At 42.9% G+C, this 26,093-nt stretch overlaps 1 protein-coding gene across 4 annotated transcripts; it reads left to right on the top strand.

Moving 5' to 3' along the window:
* The first annotated feature begins 1,998 nt into the window (after window positions 1-1,998).
* On the top strand, window positions 1,999-25,902 carry LOC118363537 (choline transporter-like protein 1). Of its 4 annotated transcripts, none has more exons than XM_035744488.2 (16): window positions 1,999-2,131; window positions 3,830-3,919; window positions 5,055-5,197; window positions 10,870-11,006; window positions 12,073-12,166; window positions 12,676-12,845; window positions 13,670-13,759; window positions 13,966-14,123; window positions 14,960-15,146; window positions 15,402-15,570; window positions 17,429-17,585; window positions 18,351-18,434; window positions 18,551-18,688; window positions 19,313-19,549; window positions 21,621-21,722; window positions 22,933-25,902. In XM_035744488.2, exons 1-16 carry the CDS (start codon window positions 2,015-2,017, stop codon window positions 22,954-22,956), a joined length of 2,097 nt encoding a protein of 698 aa, XP_035600381.1. In that variant the 5' UTR covers window positions 1,999-2,014; the 3' UTR covers window positions 22,957-25,902. The 4 variants fall into 4 exon arrangements, with proteins under 4 accessions (XP_035600381.1, XP_035600382.1, XP_035600385.1 ...); XM_035744489.2 differs by lacking the exon at window positions 1,999-2,131 and adding an exon at window positions 2,720-3,090; XM_035744492.2 differs by lacking the exon at window positions 1,999-2,131 and adding an exon at window positions 3,497-3,523.
* Window positions 25,903-26,093: the final 191 nt, after the last annotated feature.

The following is a 26,093-nucleotide window of genomic DNA, read 5'->3' on the forward strand; positions in this document are numbered from 1 at the left end:
TGTTCAGGTGCCACAAAGAGGGACTTGGGAAAATTGCAGTTGGCTCAGAACAGGGCAGCACGGCTTGCCCTTAAAAGTACACAGAGAGCTAACATTATGATATGCATGTCAATTTATCATGGCTCAAAGTGGAAGAGAGATTGACTTCATCATTACTTGTTTTTGTAAGAGGTGTTGACAAGTTGAATGGACCGAGCTGTCTGTTTAAAATTCTAGCACACAGCTCAGACACCCATGCATACCCCACAAGACATGTCACCAGAGGTCCCTTCACAGTCCCCAAGTCCAGAACAGACTATGGAAGGCACACAGTACTACATAGAGCCTTGACTACATGGAACTCTATTCCATATCAGGTAACTGATGTAAGCAGTAGAATCAGATTTAAAAAGCAGGTAAAAATACACCTTTAGGAACAACAGGGACTGTGAAGAGACACACACAAAGGTACAGACACATATATATGCACACATTGTGATATTGTTGTATGGTGGTATTGAACATGTTGTGTTGTGGACATGTGGTGGTGTAGGGATGTTATATGATGTACTGTTTTATCTTTAGCTCATTCAGTACAAACATAGTTCACTGTTATCTGTTGTTTTATATGTAATGTGGGTGTTTTGGTGTGTTTGGGCCCCAGGAAGGCAGCAGCTAACGGGGATCCCTAATAAATACAAATACAAATTCCATGCATAAAAGAGGAAACAGAATTGGACTATGACCTTTCCACTCTGCCAATCTGAATGGGAAACTCAGCTGGCTCAGAGGTCAACTAGGCCTACTCAAAGCTCAATAACTTATCAACACAGTAGCCAGGCTTCTGATCAGATAGAGCATATTCTCAGCAGACCACCTTCAACACTCTAATCAGAAAAGGGACAGTTCAAAGTTTGGAAGCCAAGTTGATGTCATCCCATTATAGGCATCAGGAGAAATCTGCAGCTCATGCCTCACTCCCTTAATTAATGTGAAAGATGGGAAGAATGTATTAGTAATATTTGCAGAAGCCTAGTACTGTGAAACAAATAACACATAAAATGTAATGTTATTAACCACCAACATTTGGAGTACACTGATCTATGACTGGTGACTCAATTCTTTCCAACTTCCATTGCAGTAAATTAAAGGTCCAATGCAGCCATTTTTATCTCAATATCAAATCATTTCTGGGTAAAAATGAAGTACCTTACTGTGATTGTTTTAATTGTAAATGGTCTAAAAGAAACAAAAGTATCTTCTTAGCAAAGAGCAACTGTCTGGGAGTGGTCTGAGTGGGGAGGGGAAGACGTAAAACTAGCTGTTATTGTCAGAGAGGTTTGGAACTCTCTTTCTTATTGGTCTTTTAACTATTTTACTGCAGGCAGGCCAAAACTCCAATCCCACCAAAACAGGCTGAAATTTCAACACTGAATCTTTGACCTGTCCATCCATTTGACCTTTTGCTGCTGGGATTGGGTAACCCTACTACTTTGCTGACTCCTCCAATTGTTTTTCACAAGGTGTGTCTGCTCTCTAGTGGTGGAAACGAAAATGGAAAGAAATTAAACTACTTCATCACTGTACTGTACAAAGAGAAATCATCTACAAAATGATAACTCATCAAATGTTGCACGTTAATCTATTTAAATTATGTACATTTCATTAACAAACACAGAGAACACTTAATCTGTTAAGAAATGTTTCGTCTGCATTGTAGCCATATAGTTGATGATAAAAACATGGAAGGATATTCGAAAAGGACAAGGAAAACAAAGCACTCACTTGTTATGACACACACACCTCTGCACTCCCTACATTTGAGAAAGGGGTGCCACAGGCTGATAATGCACACTCACTCATTACAGCCGTACAAATAAAAACACCACGTGCACGCGCATACGCGCTCGCGCACCCACCCACAATCACACACTACTCACTCTCTCCCTGGTACAACAGAAAACAATGGAACAAAGGCCCCCTTTTTTGCCCTCAGACTGCCATCTCCCTGCCATTGCCGTACACAGCCTAGAAGATGGAACAGAGAAGACCAACAAGCGGGTCTCAGCAAGGGAGGCCCAGGAAAAAGGTGGATAACCCGTATTTGGGGACAGACTACAGCATGCAGATAAGTCCTGGATACCGTATGAGAGTGAGGAAAAGCCTTAATATATCTTTGTGGGGAACTTTTGAGGAAACGTTTTGGGAAAAGTGATTTGTGGTTATTTTTTCAGATTGAAAGACATTAGATAGGTATGTCTACTGTACTCATTTAATTATGATTATGAGTTTGTCAACAAATTCATATTTCAAAAACGAAATGGGCAGTTGATAGAATATTGATCAAGTAGTTTAGGCTAGAGCATCATCTTTTCGCTTATAAAAACGCATAAATGTATTAGACTCATGTGTATGCTATGGGTTTATTAGGCTACTGTTCACTGTAGCCAATTTGGAATTAGATGAGCAGCAATTGTTATTCCATTGTGTTCATTTTAATTTGATAATCGTGACACAACATTTTTTTATTGGAACATGTCCACTTAGTTATTCTACAACCATTTACAATTGTAATATGTGCATCATGTCTTTTTGGGCCCACAACATCTCCAGTTTTCATCATGTCTTATTGCCTGTTATGTACCAGTGCGTCATCATGTGTGGTCACAGTGGATGGACAGAAGGCGGGTAATACAACGACAAAAGTGGCGCGTTTGGAAATCGCGCGCTCCGCCCAACGTCCCGCCATCCTCCTGCTATCTAGTCGGCTGCCAAATGCGCAGGCGCAATGAGATGAATGGACTCTACATTCCTTTTCCGGCTGCACCTGCACAATCCCCCAGGAAGTGTGGTGCGATAAATCCTAAAGTATTAATCCCTTATACCTGGAGGAAGGAGACCGATATTAGTATGCATTTCGGATGGAACATACCATTTGTGTCGCCTTTCTAATCTACAGGTCGTTTAAATCGGCGCTACACAATTAATGCAGGGTAAACATAATACCGTTAACTCCCTGCAAGTTTGGGTTATTGTTTTTATTGTGCTGTAGCGTTGAGCTATTCGAAAATCGAACCCTGTCCTGCAATGGGATGCTGCGGTAGTACAGAGGTAAGATACCGATTTCCTCCACCCCTATGTTGCATTAATTATTTTAATGTTGCAAATTGAACATAATGGAACAGAGATTAGGCTACATTGTTGCGACCGCTGTCATCCAATGACCATTCTCACCACCCCAGTCAGATTAGATAAGAAGCCTAGGCTATGTTCATCGGGGAAGGCTAGTGTAATCCTTATTATTATCGAAACCGAAAATTAAATATTAGGCTATAGGCTGTAGCTTCCATTATAATGGGGCAATAATTTGTCTTATAGTTTTCTAGTGCATTTACCACCGACATTTCGCACAGGCTACCGTTTGAAAGCAGTTTTGCATACCATAAATAGCTCGTGAGCACCGTTAGCCTTGTAAACAAACCTCACCTCTCGCAATGTGCGAGATTTGAAGCTATTGAACGGCGCCTCGACAATGAAGGAGAGAGTATGGTTAAATGTTTGTTTTCAAAGCAAAGTGTAACGTTGATTTACAGTCGGCCACAAATAGCCGTTATCTACGAAAATTAGATGCCAAAGTGAAATTGCGGGGGGGGACAAAGGAAGTCAGAACTTGGCCTAATGACATTCACGGTGACTGCTAGATGGCGCGTTCCATTGAGGGACATATTTTTTGTGGCATATGTGAAATAATATTTGTGTTGCCTACATTGTCACGATTTGAATTGACAAAGACGTCTATAGACTATTTGCTAATGTGGCTCTGCCGATGTGTTGGTATTTTGTTTTCCAGAGGACAAAGAGAGAATGGAAACCCTTGGAGGATCGAAGTTGCACGGATTTACCGTGGTTCCTTTTATTTACTGTTTTCTGTGTCGGAATGGTAAGTAGCCAGTACGACCAATTCATTTGACTGTTGAAAACAAAGAGCAATGTTAAAAACATACACATATATATATATATATAGGTTAAAACACAATAAATACAAGGCTCACAAACGAAAGTAGTTTAACTTGTCATGACACTCTTTTAAATGTCCAGCTGATTGATTGCCTGACAAGTGTCACCTGTGTCAGGTTGCTACAAGCATGCAGACAATTAACACCTGCTGAAGTGTAAAATTGAAGAGTACTTTGACTTTTGAGAATGGGTAACATATGGCTCAAATTTCTGAAACAAACAAACCCATCTGAATAGATCAATTTAACATTCATTTTCACTGTTCTTATGTTGTAAACACAGGCTAACATCATGCAGCACCATCTATTACAGACATGGAATGACATGTTTCTTGTTACATACAGTAGGGGTTTTCATTGATGTAAGCCTGTTATTTAGGAATATCAGTATATTTTATATTTCCTACGGCATGTGCCTACTAGCCTATACTTAGAGTGAATATAACTTTTTGTTTGAATCTACAACTGAGTAAAGAGTGACTTGAAGAATGTTGTAAAACACACACACACAAAAAACAAGGTTATGGCCCATGTTTCCACTCAAGCTTTTTGCATCTGAGTAGCTTTAGATACCAGTAGCCAGTTAGCTGGAAATTGGCTGTTTCAAATCCCGGTCCTGGCGAAGGAGGGAAAAGTAGGAATTTATTTGATGGTTTCCATTGCCTACTGTTTTGTCTTTCAAGCAAGACACATAATACACCCTAAATAGTTCCAGGGACACTGGCACTACACGGCAGATGACCCTGTGCCTCTCCCAAAATGTCTAGTGTGTTGTCTGGGAGTTTGGAGATTAGAATAAGAATAGCTGTTGTAACAGATGGACAAATTAATTAGAATTCAATTTCTGTGATTTTAATCTGTGTACTTTAAAAAACACAGTTTGGTCAGCAGGATTTGGCTGTTGGTGCTTTTCATTAAACTATCCGTAAGCTTCGCAGTTAGACAGTCAGGATGGTACATTACATTTTATAGCTGTCAACAATACATTTTTACACAATCATACTCCACTGTCACGCACACACAGTGTATTGAATTTGCAGCATTTAATGCTTCTTTCAGGGGAGTATCTTTGGGTTCACCATTGCCACAGGGGGCGCAGCCCGCCTGGTCTTCGGATATGACAGCTACGGGAACACCTGCGGCCAGCGCAATGAGCAGATTGAAGGGGTCAGACTGAGTGGACTGGATCAGACGGACAAAAAGTGAGTCTTACTTTCCTGCCCATCTTTCAATCTTACTCCACTCTGTCCTATCTTTTTCTCGCCCAACTTTCACTCTTTTAGCTCAGTGGCAGTGCCTTTTCAAAACCCACCACTCTGTTTACAAATTCAAATGTTAGGGTGAATTAGGCCATTATTGAGAAATGTTAAGAAATGGCTTTGCCCCGTTGCTCATTGGTTCAATAGAAATGTCAAAATGTAAATTTTTACCACTGACATTGGAATCTAGCATAAATAAAACCTTGAATAAATATGCAGAGGCATTAGGACGTTCTGTCACGCTGAACTGTATGTACTTACTGCACACGCCATCCTCTGGGAACACAGGTATTTCATCCCACTTCATCTGCATGGATTGACTGTGTGCTTAGTGCTTGGCTAGTAGTACAGACCTGTGAGTCATCAGCAGAGGGTCATTTATTTATTTTGGTTGTGCCACTGAAGAGATATTAATGGCTTTGAAATCGCTTGGCTTGATGTTTTTCCCCTTAACGTTCGGATAGACTGATGAAAGAATGGAAGATGGAATTGTTCATCATTTGAAAGCATGATGCTAGTGTAACGATGTGAAACGGCTAGCTTAGTTAGCGGTGCGCGCTAAATAGCGTTTCAATCGGTTACGTCACTTGCTCTGAGACCTTGAAGTAGTAGTTCCCCTTGCTCTGCAAGGGCTGCGGCTTTTGTGGAGCGATGGGTAACGATGCTTCGTGGGTGACTGTTGTCGATGTGTGCAGAAGGTCCCTGGTTCGCGCCCGGGTATGGGCGAGGGGACGGTTTAAAAATTATTCTGTTACACTAGTTCCTATTGAACACCCATGTTAATGTGTCTATGGATGTTATGCATTGTTTAAGGTTCTTAAAAGATTCTAAATGCAGATGCGGTGCTGCCAATGTTTACAGACGTAATCATAGGGTGTGGGGAACGAAATTGGCTTGGTATCAGTTTGACTGTTAGTAAGTGACCGGAGGAAGACGTTTCAGGAGAGGGTTCTGGCTGACACAAGGAGGACCCTGTCACCCAACACTTTCAGATATCATTGGCTGGGAGTCTCTGTCTCTATCTGTTTTTCTTTCTCGCTCTCTTTTGCTCAATTTCTGTTTATTTGTATCTCTCTCTCTTTCGCTTTCTTTCCATACATCGTTGTTTACGGCTCTGTATCTGCTGTCGGCTGGTGCCAACACCGCCTTGTCTCCGCAACACTTGGCGCGGTCTCACCAGTGTTTTCCCCAAGGAGGTTTTTTTCAGCAGCAGTGGCAGTTTGCAGGGTGGGGGGCGATGACGACACTGCTCCCTCTTCCTTTGGAACATCCACAAACTGGCTGACTTGAGCACAACACCCACACAGTTAATTTGTGTGCTGAACTGTCTTCGGTTCCATTTTAAAGTGGAGAGTTGTATCAACAATGAGTAAGCTGATTTCACTTGTAGTGTGCTCTTGATCCTTGTGGTAGGGTTGTGTAAAAACATGCCTGTGGGCAAGGCCATTTTGAAATTAATAGCTATAGGGATATTGGACCCTTTGTTGTTCATGGCTATTGTGTTGATTGATACCCCTGTGACTAGCATGCCAGTTTGATAGTCACTCATCTGCCCAGTTTGAAATCATCCTCAAACCTCTAGTCCTAGGTAAATAGTCTGTGAGTGTGTGTGTATTGATAGGCCCTTAAAAATGTATAGCGGCTTTATTGACTGAACTATTTAGAAATTCAACATCCTTTTTCCCTTTGACCCTTTTTCAGGCTCACTGGTTAGCTCCCCCGATCCATTATCACCACATTAGCCAACAATGATATGCTTCATCAAAGCACCTTGACAAGGTTGGCCTATTGATGTGACTGACACTCACACTAGGGTTGAATACAGGTGACCGGTATCCCGGGACATCCCGTCCAAGCTCCTTCCCAATTCTCGAGGAAAAATAATGACGAGACTCGTGGACCAGTAACATAAAAATGTATGCCGCACTTATGCAAAAATACAAGATATGCAGGTGTGACAAGCTGCATGAATTGGACATATCAACTCTCTGGCTTCATTCATATATTAGACCAGTCTTCACAATGCAAGCAGCCTACCATATTTAGCCTACTTAATGTAAAGTCTCCATTATAAAACATCACTTAGTTGTGTAACTTCTATGAATTGGATTGCTGACTATCATGTGTAGACTACAAGCGACCTCTCAACGCAGTTACTGAAGAAAAGGTCCATTTCACATTCACAAATCTCCAAACTACAGTGCCTTCAGAAAGTATTCACACCCATTGACTTTTTCCACATTTTATTGTTACAGCCTGATTTTAAAATTGATTAGGTGTAGATTTAGTTGGTCACTGGCCTACACACAATATCCCATAATGTCAAAGTATAATTCAGTTTTACATATTTATTTTTACAAATTAATAAAAAATGAAGAGCTGAAATGTCTTGAGTCTAAGTATTTGATCCCTTTTAGTATGGCAAGTGTAAAGTTCAGGAGTAAAAATATGTTTAACAAGTCACAGGTTCCATGGACTCACTGTGTGCAATAGTGTTTAACATGAATTTTGAATGACCATCTCATCTCTGTACCCCACATACAATTATCTGTAAGGTCCCTCAGTCGAGCAGAGAATTTCAACCACAAAGACCAGGGAGATTTTCCAATGCCTCGCAAAGAAGGGCACCTATTGGGTAAAAAAAAAAGCAGACATTTAAAAAAATATTTTTTACATTTTACCTTTATTTAACTAGTCAGTTAAGAACAAATTCTTATTTTCAATGACGGCCAAGGAAAAGTGGGTTAACTGCCTTGTTCAGGGGCGGAACGACAGATTTCTACAACATTGTAGTTACTCCCCAATACTAACCTAATTGACAGTGAAAAGTAGAAGGCCAATACAGAATAAAAATATTCCAAAACATGCATCCTGCTGCAAAAAAAATGTGGCAAAGCAATTAAGATACAAAGCATTATGTTTGGGGAAAATGCATTACTGAGTACCACTCTCCATATTTTGAAGTATAGTGGTGGCTGCATCATGCTATGGGTATGCTTGTAATTGTTAAGGACTGGAGAGTTTTTCAATGAAAAACAAATAATAAATAAACAGAATGGAGCTAAGCACAGGCAAAATCCTAGAGGAAAACCTGTTTGTCTGCTTTCCACCAGACACTGGGAGATGAATTCACCTTTCAGCAGGACAATAACCTAAAACACAAGGCAAATCTACACTGGAATTGCTTATCAAGAAGACCGTGAATGTTCCTTTGTGGCAGAGTTACAGTTTTGTCTTTAAATTTACAAAATAAATCTATGGCAAGACATGAAAATGGTTGCCTAGCAATGATCAACAAACAATTTAACAGCGCTTGAAGAATTTTGAAAAACCATAATGGACAAATGTACAATCCAGGTGTGGAAAGCCCTTCGATATTTACCCAGAAAGACTCACAGCTGTAATCGCTGCCAAAGGTGATTCTAACATGTATTTACTTGGGCGTATCTAATCAAGATATATTAGTGTATTATACAATAATTCTACAAATGTTAGAATTTTTCTTCCACTTTGACAGTGTATTTTTGTCTTGATTTGTCTTGATTGTTGACCCCAAAAGTACAGGGGTGTGAATACTTTCTGAAGGTACTGCAGCTTTGTGGCACTGGTAGAGGCATATAAACTTCTCACTGTTAACAAAAGCGGATGGTGCGTTATGCCGACACACTCGAAGCAATATACATTTTCAATATTGTTCCATGATGTTACAGTAACAAAAGTGAGTGCATGGGATTAGCTAGTCAGATTTGCAGGGATTTGGTACCGAATCTCTGCTACTAGGCCTGTTTCTTTCTGTTTGTTTAGCTGAGAATCGGTCCCTGTTCGCCACCACAATAATCGGGTTATCACGGAGCTACATCAACGAAATGGTGTGGTGACTGACAGAACTTTGAGTTGATTAAATTGTGACTAATACAACAAACTTAGATTCCAGTCCATATTTTTCATGTCAGATTTATTTAGTTGGTATTACATGCTTTTAAATAGCATTTTCCGGTTCGAACAGGAATACCAGGATGGGTCCATGCACATAGACAGGCGCTGTAGACTGAGATCACTGGATTAATGCTGGCCCCAGCGTGTGTGTGTGTGTAAAAGTTTCATTAGAAGGCTATTTTGTCAGTTTGGGATTTGATAAGGTTGATAACCAGGAGAGAACTCACACACACACTCTTGCCCTATCGGACGCACAGGATGTGAGTTTTGAATGACGGCACTCGCCTCAAGCGCAACCACCTGATGCCAAACTCCGCTGAGAATGCAGCTATCATGGGATTCAATTACGGACTACACAGCTGTCAGTCCTGTTTCTCTCACTCTCTCGGTCGTGCTCTGTGCTTCCCCGCCTCACTTCATAATCTGTTGGTAGATCTTCTCTTCATGTCATTAGACAAAATAACACAGCATTGGTCTATAAAGTATTACTTTCTTGGTGGTAGTCAGACATCATCGGTGTGGTGGTTAAATGTAGGCCCAGTTGAGGTTGTGTTCAGTGCTGTATTCAGTCCTGCCCTCAGCAACCTTTTACATGACCTACCTGTGCGAGGCATAGGCTAGTGTCACATAATGCGATCATTAGTGACAACAAAGTCAGAGCTTAAGGGATTACTGGTCAGGGTTTATTTGGCTAATACTGTTAAGCAGCTCTTCATTCACAAGACAGGGGCCAAACGTAAACAATACAATGCTGTAGGCCTATTCTTCTGGCCATGGCTGCTGGTTGATGATCCAGGATCAGTTGATCCAAGTCCGATCCTAACCTTTAGCTGTTAGGAATAACTGCCCTCGAATATTCTGATCAATCCAGTATGACTTGATTTTCATATCGGTCTTCCTTTCAACCAGCATGCGTGCAGTGCAAACCACTGAGCCAGCTTATGAATCACCAGAACAGTTCATTTAGACTACATTCACTTTAGCCTGACCGAGACATTTGTCTGGACCAGTGTAATTACACTGGCCTAGACATAGACTGGGCTTCACCAATGTAGACACTACTGACTTCATTCTCCCAGCATTGTAATGTTTGTCTATGTATATTTAGTTCATTTTCAGCTTTTGTGTGCAACACCCAGGACAATTGCTCCTGCAAGTGTGGGTGTGTGTGGGCGGGCAGGTGAGGTGCCCACCGCATAGTGTATAAAAGCACCAGATAGATGGACTACAGTGAAGGATTCTCTTATAAAAATGTCCTTGTTCCTTTCTCTCTGTTCCACTTGCCAAGTCCCATGGACCAGTTCCAACAGCATCAGCAGCCAACGGCTCTCTTGTCTTGTGCCATTTTTTTATCATTTCTCGGTGAATAAGGTATTGTGGAGGCATTGTGCTTTGCTTTGTCCCCAAAACGAACAGGACATTGAGGGGAGGTGTAGGCTTCAGGACTTTCAGGTCATTTTGTGGCTTTTGTTTTCCTCTCTCAATATCACATTCCCACGCCCACATTTTTACATTCCCTTCTTTCTCGTGACTCATTCCTCACATTGGTGATGAGGGAAATGGATTTTATTGATAAAGATCAGATAAACAAATTGCTGATATTCTCACATCATTTGTTACTCATTCCTTATGTAGGTGTTGTTCTTTATCATGTCTTTTTTTTTTTTTTTTGTCTTTAGATACGTGTTCTTCCTGGACCCGTGTAACATTGACATAGTGCAGAGGAAGATCAAGTCCATGGCCCTGTGTGTGTCTGTGTGTCCTGATGAAGAGCTGAAGACGTACCAGGACCTCAAGCGGTTTGCCGTGCACAACGGTGAGTAAAGTGGGGGCCCCAAGTGAAACGGAGTGAACACTGTCAGCGTTACGCTTTTCTACCGTCAAACCACACAAAAGCATAAAGACTGACAGCATATTGAACCATTCACTGATTCTCTATTCCTCTCAGTAACTCTATTGGTCATGCTGTGGAACCCAACACATGCAAGGTATTGATTTTGAAAATCTGCTTGTCGGTAGCGGGCATGTCATGATTTGATACGAATGGAACTTCTTTTAGTCATCACAATCTCACACATCCATATGTTTTTTTTAGCACCACAAATCTTTAATGAGAAGGCATACAATCAACTCAAGACTGTCCCATTAGGAAAGAGTGGTATGAGGAGCTGGTGTTTCTCTTCCCCAATCAACAGAAGGCTACTAGGTCATCATTACTGCAGCCATCCATCACGTCATTGACAGTGACTCACTGCCATCCTATGGAACGACAAACACTTTCCACAAACAGTGACATGCCCGTGACCCTGTGTGCCATCGACCCCTTAATACTGTCCTTTCATTCACACACACACGGTCTGGCACAGTGGGGGCACCTTGGCACATGTGGAGAGAGAACTAGATTAACAAAGGCACCATTAAGGACAATTCCACCCGTTGCTGTATGGGTTCTATTGTTTGTGCCATCCTAGCCTGTCCTTCAGCTAGGCTTGTGTGTCTACTGCCAGTACTGTATATACTTATCGTGACACACACACTCCATGTATGCCCCCATGATAGACTGGACTGGGTTTATGTAACTTTGCTGTCTGAAGGGGTCTTGTGTTCTGATTCGACTGGCTGTTTCTGAATTCCCGGGGCGGTGAGCAGAACACTGTTAATGAGATTGAGGAAATGTGATTTCATCCGTCATTATGCATACTGCTCAGTTGCATAAAGGGGAAATTATGGAATCTGGATCAGGATATTTTGGTCTAGACACGATATTGTGCAATAACTTTGATCACTTTTGGGGAGTTTGAATTTCATTTAATGATCCTTGTGTTGCTTGGTGTGTTTTTATGGCTGCACTTCAAAATAATATTTGTCTCTCTTTCACTCAGGGTCGGAGCTGTGCTCCTACGAGCTAGCCGGCCACAAATATCCCAGCCTTCCAGAGAGGTTTGACAAATGTCCCAAACTTCCAGTTCCACCAAGGTAGGAATACTTAACATTAGGGGTGCATTTCAATGTGTAATGCGATTTTTTTTTTTTTTTTTTTCACTATTCTATATATACTGAGATTTTATGTTCCAAACATATTGTTCACTATATGTCTGCTACAGAGAGATGAGAGAGCATAAGAAAATTAGTTTTGATCAGTCATGGAAATAAGTACTCACTAATTAAAAAGGTGGAGAACAAGCAATAGGATGAAAAATACCCGAGTTTTGATGCAGGTACAGATCACTAGTGCTAGCTAACGCTACCTAGCGGAACAAAAAAACTACATCAATACTTGGATTCAAAGTATCAATAGATTTTATTTAACTGATTGGTTATTTTCCCCTATCACTTATTTCAATAGTCTTAGACCGCTTCTGTTCCTCTTCTCATTCAGACCCATTAAAAGGACTTTCACTTAACCAGTCATGTAGATCAGAGATTGTTTTAGAGAAACTCCCAGGTCATGTGACATTTGACCTCTACTTCGCTCCATCCCACAGCAAATCTCTCCCGGTGTTTAACCGCTGCACGCCGGTGGACATCTCCTGCTATGCCAAGTTTGCTGAGGCTGTGGTGACGTTTGTGAGTGACAACAGCGTGCTGCACAGGCTGATCGCTGGTGTGATGGCCAGCAAGGTGATCATCGTGGGCCTCTGCCTGCTGGCACTAGGTGATGACCTCATCTGCAGGCGTTTGTTGTCAGCAGTATCTCAGGGGGAGGCTGGATAGGTATAAGTGATATGGTGACATCTCCACCAATCGGGGTTAAGGTTGAGCTACTGCCATTCCTATCCAATTATTTCAGATGGAGAGCCAGGGCAAGGGGATACGTGTTGTTTCTGGACAGGGCCTCTGTCTCTGAACCCAGTGAGAGTGAATAACCTGACTCTTCATTGTATTTCTGTGGCCCACTAGTCTCTGAGCCTTCCCTAATGTGAGCCAGTAAGAATAGGCCTGCATAGGAACCATCTGTCCTGCTCTAGTGCGTTCTGCTGATTCCTCCATATCGGTATGATGTGTCAGTACACAGGCAGTTACTGTAGGTCAGACATGGACGGTGGAGAAACACAGTGCTGGGCGGAAAATACAGCAATGTCATCATATTTTTGATTCTCCCTTGAGACTGTAGGCCCTCTTTGGAATGAGAGGAAGAAGGCTTGAGGTAAAGGGCATGCCATGGGAGCCATGAACTTGTCCATTTGGGAGTTGAAGCTGACACCTTCAGAGTACATGTGGGTTAGGGTTGGACAAAGTTCTCCTATGTGTCGATTCTTGGCCTTTTTTTGTTTTGTTGTATCCTTCCAATGAAGGAGACTGATTTGAATATTGTTAGCTGATCCTTACTTGGGGAACTCCTGAGTGCTTATTCATGATCCGTTTTGATTATTTTTTTTGGGGGGTGGGGGGTTTGAGGCCGAGGGCAGGGTTAGCTGATACTAGATCTGTCTTTTTAAAGGTTAGTTTAAGTGCTGTTTTTCCTGTGTTGTGCTGCAGTGCTCTCCATGATCCTGATGGTGATCATCCGCTACATCTCTGCTGTGCTGGTCTGGATCTTCACTGCCACGGTAGTCCTGGGCTCTCTGGGTGAGCTCACTTCCTGTCTCTCCTGGGCTTACTTTCTGGCCAGGGTTTTGATCAATCAAGGAGATCTGAAAACAATGACATAGTTTTGCAATTAACAGACATTCTATGATAATTCTTGGCTGTTCCTCTTTGCATTTAGCAGTGTGCAGCTAGCTGTTCAATCTGTCAATGATGCAACAGCTTAAAAGCAGTCTGTTTTTCTGTAGCGGGCACAAGCATCCTGTGGTGGATGTACATAGACTACCGGTTAACTGTCAACAAGAGCCTATCTAAAGAGACTGAAGATGCTAAGGAGGAAGCTGAGATGTCCAGGGACAATGCCCAGGTGCTGCTGGTGTATGCCATCGCTGCAACCGTATTCACAGTGAGTACAGTTAGTGTTTGGGGTGAAAGGGAGACTGTGGGCCACCAAGTGTTGTACGTTGTGGGTGGACTGTTGGGACATTTTGGGATGAATGTCTAGTGCTGCTTTAATCTCAAACTCCTGGCACTGCCCACTTTTTTATTTTATTATTATTTATTTTTCCTTCTCCTGTAACGGCGTTCTTCGTTTGTCAAAAGAGAGTCGGACCGAAATGCAGCGTGGTGGTTACTCATGTCTTTAATGAAGGAAGAGCGATACATGAAATAACTATACAAATGCAAAACAACAAAACGGAACGTGAAACCTAATTACAGCCTATCTGGTGAAACTACACAGAGACAGGAACAATCACCCACGAAATACACAGTGAAACCCAGGCTACCTAAATACGGTTCCCCATCAGAGACAACAAGAATCACCTGACTCTGATTGAGAACCGCCTCAGGCAGCCAAGCCTATACTAGACACACCCCTAATCAACCACAATCCCAATGCCTACAAAAACCCCAATACGACAATATAAATAAACCCATGTCACACCTTGGCTTGAACAAATAATTAAAGAAAACACAAAATACTAAGACCAAGGCGTGACACCTCCTTGTTGACTCTCACCTTCCTTTCTCTCTCTCCTCTTGGCCGTATTCCATTTGTTTTAGCTCTCTCATCCTTTGTCTTCCGGTCTCTTGTCTTCCCATATCCCACCTTGCTCTTTTCTCTTCATTCACTTGCATCCTTTTCCCTCATCTCTCTCCCTCTCTTTCTACCTCTGATAGTCTGCTTGATTATCCCCTTCCTCTCTTCTGTTGTCTCATCCTCTGATTCACTCTCTTCAGGTGATCCTTCTCCTGCTGATGCTGTTCATGAGGAAGCGTGTGGCGCTGACCATCGCCCTGTTCCACGTGGCCGGCAAGGTGTTCATCCACCTGCCGCTGCTCACCCTGCAGCCCTTCTGCACCTTCCTGGCCCTGCTCCTCTTCTGGTTCTACTGGAGTCTGGTGCTGCTCTTCCTCGGGACCACCGGTGAGGGAGGGTGTCCGGGACGGGGAAAGGGGCATTGGTCCTCTTTTAAATGTGCTTGAAGTGAAAAAGGGAGGTATAAATAGGAGAGGGAAGGGGAATGAAAACAGGAGAGAGGGAAAACCTCTTTACATAGGTAAGTGATTCATTCCAACAGGACACTGCACTAGCATGGTTCAGTTCACTGGGTTGGCCTTATTGAGGAACTTTTCCAAACTAGTCCCGACCACTAGACTGAGTCTGACATGTCCCCCTCAGGGAATCCAGTCCAGAACGAGGAGACTGGTCTGACAGAGTTCCGGCTGACTGGGCCTCTGCAGTACATGACGTGGTACCACGCTGTGGGCCTCATCTGGATCAGTGAGTTCATCCTGGCCTGCCAGCAGATGACTGTAGCTGGGGCTGTGGTCACGTACTACTTCACAAGGTCTGGTTCAGAAATGTTTTCATGATTTATGTACAAATGTATGTTTATTTGATAGGATATCGGCTATAATCATGCTTAGTAACAATATTTGATTTTGTTTTATTGTTCATTTAATTTATCTTAATTTATTTTTTGAAGATTGTTTTTCTTACACTCCTAGTAGTTAATACAAACTGAAATTCATGAGCATACAAAATATTAATGGATAAGAGCAATAAAAACATAAGCGTAAAAAAGTCAATGTCGTGCATTCTTAAAGGTCCTGCACAGTCCAAGTAAAAATAGAATGACCAAACATCATATTTTAACACTATTAAAATGCTCAGAATTGAAGAATTTGTACCCTTTCATTTCTCTAGCTATCATAAAGCCTGAAAGAACAGGCTGAGTGGGCAGGGAGATTATATTCATGAGCTCTCTTTGACTGACCACTCTTTGAAATGCTCTTGTGGTTGTTGCCAGGTAAACAATGGGCCACGTCATTCCGAGCCTAAATAGTATACTGTACCTCAACCAATTTTTCTCTGCAAAATGCTGTCATGGTCAACAGAGCTGATAATGGACTATTGGATGCCAGACAAACAACAGCAGTACTCAATTGCATTTCTATTGTTTTTGTAACTAATTACACAAAAGGGGAAGGCAGTAGTGCCTTCCCCTTTTTCCCTCAGAACAGCCTCAATTTGTCGGGGCACAAGGTGTCGAAAGCGTTTAACAGGGATACTGGCTCATGTGGACTCCAATGCTTCCAACAGTTGTCAAGTTGGATGGATGTTCTTTGCGTGGTGGACCATTCTTGAAACGCACGGGACACTTGAGCGTGAAAAGCCCAGCAGCGTTGCAGTTCTGACACAAACAATTGGGCTCGGCACCGACCGTTTCCCGTTCAAAGGCACTTACATTTTTTGGTTTATTTTTCATCTACACTGATTTGAAGTGTCATCAATAAGGGATCGTAGCTTTCACCTGCTCCGTCTGTCATGGAATGAGCAGGTGGTCTTAATGTTTTGTGTATAGCTCCTATTTTTAATTGAATGTAATATATTTTGTTCTTGTCTATAACTGTTCTGTACTTGTCATGTATTTGTACGTCTTATGCACACCCCAGAAAGTGTAGCTGCTGAATGTAAGTCTCTTTGGATAAGAGCATCTGCTGAATGACTCCAGGTCATCAGAGTGGGCTTGGGTCAGTGAGCTGTGCCAAGCAGGGTCAGCATACTCGAGGATGTGGCGCATGTAGCCTGTGTAAATGCTCACCAGATCTTCCTGTGGCACATGGAACCTTAAGGCGTCGAAGGAGAAAACGTTGTTTTTTCATTGTAATAGTAGCAACCTGCTCGCTCCATTGTAAGACCTTCTGTACTGTTCCCCTGTAAAATGTTTACGCTATCACACACTGGGCTTCTGGCCCTCGATCCGGAGAGGTGGATTACTTGTGAAGGACACTGATAGGACCTTGCACTTGGCAGGGTTCAGTGACGTTCTGCTTGAATGAGCCCACGTGTTGAATTTGTTCAGGGCCTGCTGAGGTAACCTGTTGTGGACCAGATTTTAGATCGCCAACATATTTCCACCTACTGTTGATGACCCAGGGACGTGCAGTCAATGACCGTAAGGAAGATGAGAAGGGCCCATTCCGTCAGCTCCTGCCAGTCTGACAGGCTGTCTCGGTAGTGTACCTGTTTGCGGCCGGTCACAAAACGGCAGAACCACGCTGTGAGGGGGCAGGTCTGACACCCAGTCCAATGGCCACGGGTTGGTGTTTTTTTTTTTGTCAAAGGCCTCGGAGAAGTCAGTGGTGACGAGGGTGGTTTATGGTATTCTCTCTCCCTCTACCCTTCGCCCCCCCCCATTTCAGGGACAAGAACAAGCTACCGGTGACGCCCATCCTGTCGTCATCGTTGAGGCTGATGAGGTACCACCTGGGCACTGTGGCCAAGGGCTCCTTCATTATCACCCTGGTCAAGATCCCACGCCTCTTCCTCATGTACGTCCACAACCAGCTCAAGGGCAAGGTAACGCACACAGTTTACGCTCTTCTTTCTCTTCCATCTCCCTCTGTCTTTCTGTCTCTCATTTGATTGTATGGATAATAATAAAATGCTGTCCTGAGTGATGTGCAAGCTAATCAAGGCTAGCTTTTTGGCTTGTCAACAATCGATTGAAATTGCAGTCGATGCCAACATGACCGTGGTGTCACATCAGTTGTGACATGGCATCGGCTATAATGACTTATGAAGCATATCTTCGGTTGATCCGTTTAGGACAGTTTATAGAGGGAAACATTTTATTGTAAAGTCCTATGCAGAGTTAAACTGTATTTTAGGTTCAGAGAGCTGTTTGGGTTTGGTACGGTGCTGGCGATTTTTAGGGTTGTTGGTTTGGATCATAAATGAGACACAATGACTAGGTATTTTGCTTTATTCTCCTTGGTGGGTGACGTAAGCTAGTGTCTTGTCCTTAGCCTGCTGTTTGTTGTTACGCCCCAAGTGTTGTTCATTGACTTGATCAATTGAGAGACACCCTGCAGCACACTGAATTGAAGGGATAAATTAACATTAGAGCTCTGAGAGGGGAGGTAACTTTACCTGAGTGATGCTCTGAAAGAGAGCTGCAAAGTTCGGCATGGCAATCTGACTTTGGGTCTGTCTGCTTCTCTTTTGGTTTGGCGTTGAGATGTAAGACAACCAAGATTTGGAGCTCTGCGGGGAACATTTTTCAAATGTATTTATCTATTTTTTTTTAAAGTAGTGCACCTCGGATACCTCTCTCTCACACAGGAAAATGCATGTGCTCGCTGTATGTTGAAGACCTGTATCTGCTGCCTATGGTGTTTGGAGAAGTGCCTCAACTATTTGAATCAGGTAGGTGCTCTTTCTTTCCCCCTAATTGGATCATTGTAAATAATGATGGATGAAGAGATGTTTTGTATCCAGCTTGTTCGCTGTAGTGACTGTAGTCTCTCTCTCTCCATGTGTAGAATGCGTACGCGGCGACAGCCATCAACAGTACCAGTTTCTGTACGTCGGCGCGTGACGCCTTTGTGATCCTGGTGGAGAACGCTCTAAGGGTTGCGGCCATCAACGCTGTTGGAGACTTTGTCCTTTTCCTTGGCAAGGTGAGGGGGCTGCTGGGATAATGGAGGGATTCAGAGGAGTGGACATTCATCCCTATACTTACAATGGAATTTTTTTACCCCCATTTTCAGTCTTGTCTCATCGCTACAACTCCCCAACGGGTTTGGGGAGGCAAAGGTCGAGTCATGCCTCCTCTGAAACATGACCTGCCAAATCGTGCTGAACACCCGCTCACTTAACCCGGAAGCCAGCCGCACCAATGTGTCGGAGGAAAAGTGTTCAACTGACGACCGAGGTCAGCCTACACGCACATGGCCCTCCACAAGGAGTCGCTAGAGTGCAATGAGCCAAGTAAAGCTCCCCCCAGCCAAACTCTCCCCTAACCTGGATGATGCTGGGTCAATTGTGCGTCGCCCTATGGGACTCCCGATCGCGGCAGATTGTGACACAGCCTGGGAATGAACCTGGGTCTGTAGTGACGCCACTATGATGCAGTGCCTTAGACCACTGTGCCACTCGGGAGTCCCCCTTTACAATGGGCTATTTAAGAATGAAGCTGTTTCAATATTTAAAATGGGGTTGACTTTTGTATTAATGCAGGATGTAACTAATGCAGTCAGTCGTCATTATCATGTCACTGATGCATATTTTCTGTGTGTGGTCAGATCCTGATCGTGACGTCAACAGCGTTCGCCGGTGTACTGCTGCTTAACTACCAGCGGGACTACGCAGAGTGGGTCCTCCCCCTCATCATCGTCTGCCTCTTTGCCTTCCTGGTGGCCCACTGCTTCCTGTCCATGTTCGAGATTGTGGTGGACGTGCTCTTCCTCTGCTTCGCCATCGACACCAAATACAATGACGGCACACCGGGCAGAGAGTTCTATATGGACAAAGCCCTGATGGTAAGCTACGCGAAGATATGGTATACTGGTGGGATTTTTAAAATATATATATTTATCTATTTGCACATGTATGTAGGGGTGTGGTTTTGTTTATTGAGCAATTCTCATGACAGTAGAACGGTATTCAACCATTTTTGGTCCATGTCAGGTTTATCAATGCAAAATGTTTTTTATAGTGTTGTGGAGTCCTACTGTTCATTTGAGTTGTTGAACACACTGTTTATCTTTATCTTCCCCCTCACTACATGCATCTTTGGATGCTCCATTTATCCTACAACTCAAAATCATCCAGGGATGAACATGTATTCAAAATGTGGCATTGAATTATTTTTTTCTGTAACCTTATGCTCTTCTTTTGGGAGAGCTGTCAGCACACTTGTCAAGCATATCAGGGGGGAAAGAAACTCACAAAATATGCAAAGTGGCTTGTTTCATGTAGCACACAACCTTGAACATTTAATGAGAGGTAGTGGGAGAAATCAGAAGGGAGCCTTCTTGACTGGAGTTTTCTGGATGGATGTTTAAAAATGTAGAAGCTGAAAGGAAATTGAAAATATTCTTTGTTTGGGACTCGGCAGTAGCTTATATATATATATATATATATATAACACGTCCTAGATCTGAATGAATTAAGTACTTTTTTTCTTTATATAGTTGAGTGTGCTGACAACAAAATCACGTAAAAATTATCAATGGACAGTCTGCGGTGCAACGTGGCGTTGGTGGATGGGAGCGAGACATGATGCGCTCAATTGGATTCAGGTCTGGGGAACGGGCGGGCCAGGCCATAGCATCAATGCCTTCCTCTTGCAGGAACTGCTGACACACTCCAGCCACATGAGGTCAAGCATTGTCTTTCATTCGGAGGAACCCAGGGCCAACCGCACCAGCATATGGTCTCACAAGGGGTCTGAGGATCTCATCTCGGTACCTAATGGCAGTCAGGCTACCTCTGGCGAGCACATGGAGGGCTGTGCGGCCCCCCAAAGAAATGCCACCCCACACCGTGACTGACCCAAGGCCAAACAGGTCATGCTGGAGAATGTTGCAGGCAGCAGAACGTTCTCCACGGCGTCTCCAGACTGTCACGTCTGTCACATGTGCTCAGTGTGAACCTGCTTTCATCTATGAAGAGCACAGGGCGCCAGTGGCGAATTTGCCAAACGTCCTGCACGGTGTTGAGCTGTAAGCACAACCCCCACCTGTGGTTGTCGGGCCACCCTCATGGAGTCTGAGCAGAAACGCACATTTGTGGCCTGCTGGAGGTCATTTTGCAGGGCTCTGGCAGTGCTCCTCCTTGCACAAAGGCGGAGGTAGCGGTCCTGCAGCTGGGTTGTTGCCTTCCTACGGCCTCCTCCACGTCTCCTGATGTACTGGCCTGGCTCCTGGTAGCACCTCCGTGCTCTGGACACTACGCTGACAGACACAGCAAACCTTCTTGACACAGCTCGCTTTGATGTGCCATCCTTGATGAGCTGCACTACTTGAGCCACTTGTGTGGGTTGTAGACTCCGTCTCATGCTACCACTAGAGTGAAAGCACCGCCAGCATTCAAAAGTGACCAAAACATCAGCCAGGAAGCATCGGAACTGAGAAGTGGTCTGGTCACCGCCTGCAGAACCACTCCTTTATTGGGGGTGTCTTGCTAATTGCCTAGAATTTCCACCTGTTGTCTATTCCATTTGCACAACAGCATGTGAAATTTATTGTCAATCAGTGTTGCTTCCTAAGTGGACAGTTTGATTTCACAGAAGTGTGATTGACTTGGAGTTACATTTTGTTGTTTAAGTGTTCCCTTTATTTTTTTGAGCAGAGATATATATATATATATATATAGATGTTTTTTTTTTGTTTTAAATAGGCCAGTTAGAAATGTTAGGTTTAGGATGATATAAGCTGCAATACGCAACTTATGTGGCACTCATTAGGAATATAGGTTTTTGCTTTGAAACTGAAGTACCAATGATTCTGTGGTTTAATGATGTAGGAAATGCATTCCTATGGTAAATTAACCGACACGTGTGCGTTTCCGCACATGGTATGTGACATTGCTTTCCATTACACCCTGCAGGAGTTTGTGGAAAACAGCAGGAAGCTGGAGCGGGTGGCGGAGCGAGGGCGGAGCCGGCCCACTGAGGTGGTGTCGGTGGAGGGGGCGGAGATGAAGCCCATGGTGAGTGAGAGCGGAGGGGGCAGCGACTTGGGCGGAGAAACTGAGGCGGTGGGCTGGGGCTTGGATGGAGGCGGGGGAGAGTGGGAGGAGCTGCAGGAGTTCCATGTGTATTACCTCCTAGCAGGGGTGCTGGTGGACTGGGCCCTGGGGGAGCAAAGTACCGTGGTCCCCTTGATCCTCTGCCTGACTGAGGACATGGTCCTCTTCTTCTTCGTCTACCTGCCCACCTCCACACTCTTCCTCTTCGCCACGCTGCTCCAGAAACCCTCCCCCGCTGTCGTGCCTCAGCCACAACCGAAGCCAACTAAACCGTCTTCTTCTCATGCTAGCTAACGCATGCTATCTAATGCACAACCACGGCATCCCCCTCACCCTCATCTCTACTAACTATTCAATCCCTTTCAGTTTTTTTCTCGCCTGTCATCTCCTGGCTATCTTGAACCTGAAGTGTACATTTTGTTTGTTTTTTGCTGCCTTTTCATCTCCATGGTGCTTTTTGGTAGAGAAGGACATGTCTGGTAGTGCAGATAATCAGCTGTCTGCTTAGAAAGATGGGGGGGGGGGATGAACACAAAGGAACCGTATGAAATGAACAGTCCACCCCCCCAAAGTAAACAGCAGTGAGCAACAACGAGGACAGTTTTTATTCTGCAATGCTAAAAGGGACCCATGGGGAGATAGATGTATGACTCATATTTCCTGTCTAATGTACCGTGCTACTGGATTTCCTGCCAGAATTATTTAGACAGCTGTTAGGAGCTACTGAAGTTGCCAACTCTGTTTACTTGTAGATTTGGCCTTTCCTTATCTCATAGATACACTCAGCTAGCATTATGGGTAAAATTAATATTGTAATTTGGTAGTTAGAGGTATTATCTCCCCCAATAGTTTAAAGTAATAAGCTATATGTATTTGTCATAATGCACAATCAGTGTTGATAACAGCAGCAATTCAGCTTTCACACAAGGATACACAGGTGTTTCCCTCAGCCCTCCTCTGAATGTCCAGCCTTCAGGGCACAAGATGGAACCCCTTACCCCCTCACCATTCCACTGCATGGTGTCCATTTTCTGTAACTTGTCCATTTAAAAAAAATATATATATTTTGGAAATGGATCTAATCCTTTTTTTCACCCATTCCATATTTTTTTAAAGACTGCATGCGATACTGTGAATGGAGTAATAACACTTGAATAACTTTGCTTTCCAGGCTCCAGGAACAAGTTCAGCTTGACCAAAATCAACTAATGGAACTTTTTAAAAAGACATTCCAAAATGTTTATTTTTACCAATGTGTAACATGTTTACTATGGTTTCACTCCAGGGAATACAATATTTTAATAAGAAACTGTAAAAAAAAAAAAAAAAAAAAAAAAAAAAAAAACACTATGTAATGAAGCACTTTATATTGAAGCCCTGCATATTTTAAAAGGCTGATGCATTTTTCGTAGTGATGTCCTTTTTTATAAGACTAAAAAAATGATTGCCATCTAGTCGAACACAGTACTAAAATGTATTGAAACACTTTGGGTTGGACATTTGTCATGCAATGATATAGCACTTAGATGTGTGTTTTTAATCAACCACTGAAACTTAAGTACGTTAGACTCACGTTTGCATTTGAATTGTGCGCCATATAGGTTTTTAAAGTAGGTGTATTTTTATCAGATTGCAGCATACTTCTGAAAGGTCCCACCCCCCCAAGGCTGGCTGTGATTGATTATTTTTCTTACATTTTTGGGATGTACAGAAACAGAGGAGGCGATCATACATCTGTGTGTAACAGCAGGGGGAAGACTACTTCTAGTTCCCATGGTCTGGAGGAACTCTGAGACAAAGTTACTGCCGATTGGAAGCGTATCCCCCTTATACCTAGACACTTCTTCTTAGATATACAAGGGACCATGAGAAGTTTCTAGGTGTTGGGACTAGGGCTGCGGCGGTCATGAAATTGTCAGCTGGTCTCATGGTAATTGACCGTTAATTAACATGAACATGTTTAGCATCTCCTGGCTTCCATGCATAGCCTACAAGCCACTGATGCAGTCCTTTGGAACATCAACATTTAAAAAAAGTATACATCTATTTAATATAGCCTACAGGTCTAAATAAACATGATACAAAGAAAATGTAGTCTATTTAAGAGGAACAGAATAGCATACTCTGTATTGTCTTTATGTTTGGTCCTGATCTGGCTATGCTACACTTCACTAGTGTACCTACTAGGTACTAAGGGTTCATTTCTTTGAATTGGACATGACATTAACAGAACAATCCAGAAGGCTGCAAAGTCTGTTGCTTTTCTTAGAACTCAACCAATTGTGCCCTAGTCTATTGATTCACTTGGTTAATTCATCAAACCAGTCCGATCGATGGACATTTGACCTAATTGGAGTCCTCTTCCACTGTTGTGGGAAGTCTCAGTAGAAAGCAAACTCAGACTTTGTAGCCCTCAAGCAATAACGCAACACCGTCAGTATTTACCACTACAAAAATGTCTTCCTACTTGCACTACAGTTTTTCAAGACAAACGGTCCTGGCATAGCGATAGCATCTCTGATGTTAGGTGAGGGGGACACAAACTCGCACTTTGCCTTAACCGGTTCCATAGGCTGCGCCCACTATGTTATTGGTTAGTAATATGACTCCCATAAGTGAATAATGGGGGTAGAAGTGCTGTAAGCCTTAAAGTCCCCTCTTCTTTTTGCAGTAGATTTGTGTATTTGATACCCAGAGCACTGAATCCATCGACACGACTGAAGAACAACTGTCCCCCCCCCTTTTTTTTGATTGATTAATATAAGTCAGAAAATGCTACCTATTTTGTTTATGTGAAGGGGTTCAGAATGGTATGAATTGCACATTATGATGTATGCCGTTATTTTGTAATGGGAGTTTAATAATGTGTTGACAAGACTGAATAGTATTCTGAAATTAAGTGATCCTGTTGGATATTTTCAATTTTGTTGAAAGGAGAGGTGGCTGTGACTGTTCACACAACCTTTCATTTTCAGCGCCAGCCGTCCTTCACAAAAACAATGTTTCAAGATAGGAAAACTAAAGTATTTTGGTAAGCTTTTCTCTGGGTATACACTAGGATTTGCCCAGGAAATATTAAGAGCATGCATGTAAAGGTCAAACCGAATTGTCATTGCCACAGAAATCTAATGCGCAAAGCATGTTAAGAATTGAATACCACTAAGGTGGTATTCATTTCAACACAGATCAATTTAAGATATCTGTTAAAATAGTTAAATGTTAAATGTCAGTACAATTTAGAGCTTTTTCAGGGGACAGAACTTTCCCAAGTGAGCAAACTTTCCCTAAAAGACGCCTAGTGCAATCAATGAATCCACTTATGACACAGGGCATACTACTGATAACTCTGCAATTATCTGGGTATGTGTCCATTATAGAAGACAAAGCTTATGCCCTAGGGACACATTACATCGGGCACTACCAGTCATAACCCACGCTGTTCTGTTTGCCAAACTCGACCAGTCGACGCACACAATAGGAAACTCAAACACTGACAACTTGGACAGAGACGTTGTTGTGCAAAATGGGGGAACACTGATGGTGTGTTCATTTTCAGTTCTGGTTTATTTTTCTTTCAAACATTTGTATTCGCCTGTAAAGCAAGCTGCTCCGCCAACAGCGGAGACGCGATGCTTGATTTGCCAGCTTCTATTGCCGCGCGTAGGAAAGCCCTACTTACTTGGAAGAGCCAGTATTGTTAAAGCCAGTAGCTACTCAAAACGATGGACCATAAACATCCTGCATGTTTTCCGTCCCGGTTTTATTCTCGCTCCCTTTTTAGAGCGGGCCATCAATATGTTGGGTGTGAATATTACGGCATTAGATCCACGTGACTTAACACTGACTTTACTGATAGAACAATAGCTTTACTCAGCAACAAAGCCACTGTTTTTCGAGATGAGTCAACCTCTTCTTCGTTCTTGGAAACAAACTGCGCGTCTATTCTTGTCACACAGGAATGGACAATTCCTAGAAACAGATACTGTTATGAATAGGCAACACATCAGTTTAATTGTCTGGTAACACTAGCTTTTAGCTACTTCTCTGCGGTAAGGTTGTTTAACATTGGACAATGTTTGATTTTTATATTTATTATTTATGTATATTTGTTAAAGATAAAGGTAATAAATTGGAAAATGTACACTTGTCGTTCACTGTCTTAATTGTACTGTACACATATACGACATGGCCAAAAGTATATGGACACCTGCTCGTCGAACATCTCATTCAAAAATCATGGGCATTAATTAATATGCTGCTATAACAGCCTCTACTCTTCTAGGAAAGCTTTTACACTACATGTTAAAACATTGCTGTGGATACTTGCTTCCA

This window comes from Oncorhynchus keta, chromosome 30 (genome assembly GCF_023373465.1).
Source record: "Oncorhynchus keta strain PuntledgeMale-10-30-2019 chromosome 30, Oket_V2, whole genome shotgun sequence".
Taxonomy (NCBI): Eukaryota; Metazoa; Chordata; class Actinopteri; order Salmoniformes; family Salmonidae; genus Oncorhynchus; species Oncorhynchus keta.

Coding starts and splice junctions, on each gene's coding strand:
- LOC118363537 (XM_035744488.2), top strand. CDS start 2,015: ATGGAACAGAGAAGACCAACAAGCGGGTCTCAGCAAGGGAGGCCCAGG. Junction 3,920..5,054: donor CTGTTTTCTGTGTCGGAATG/GTAAGTAGCCAG, acceptor TGCTTCTTTCAG/GGGAGTATCTTTGGGTTCAC. Junction 21,723..22,932: donor GGGCGGAGATGAAGCCCATG/GTGAGTGAGAGC, acceptor TTTGCTTTCCAG/GCTCCAGGAACAAGTTCAGC.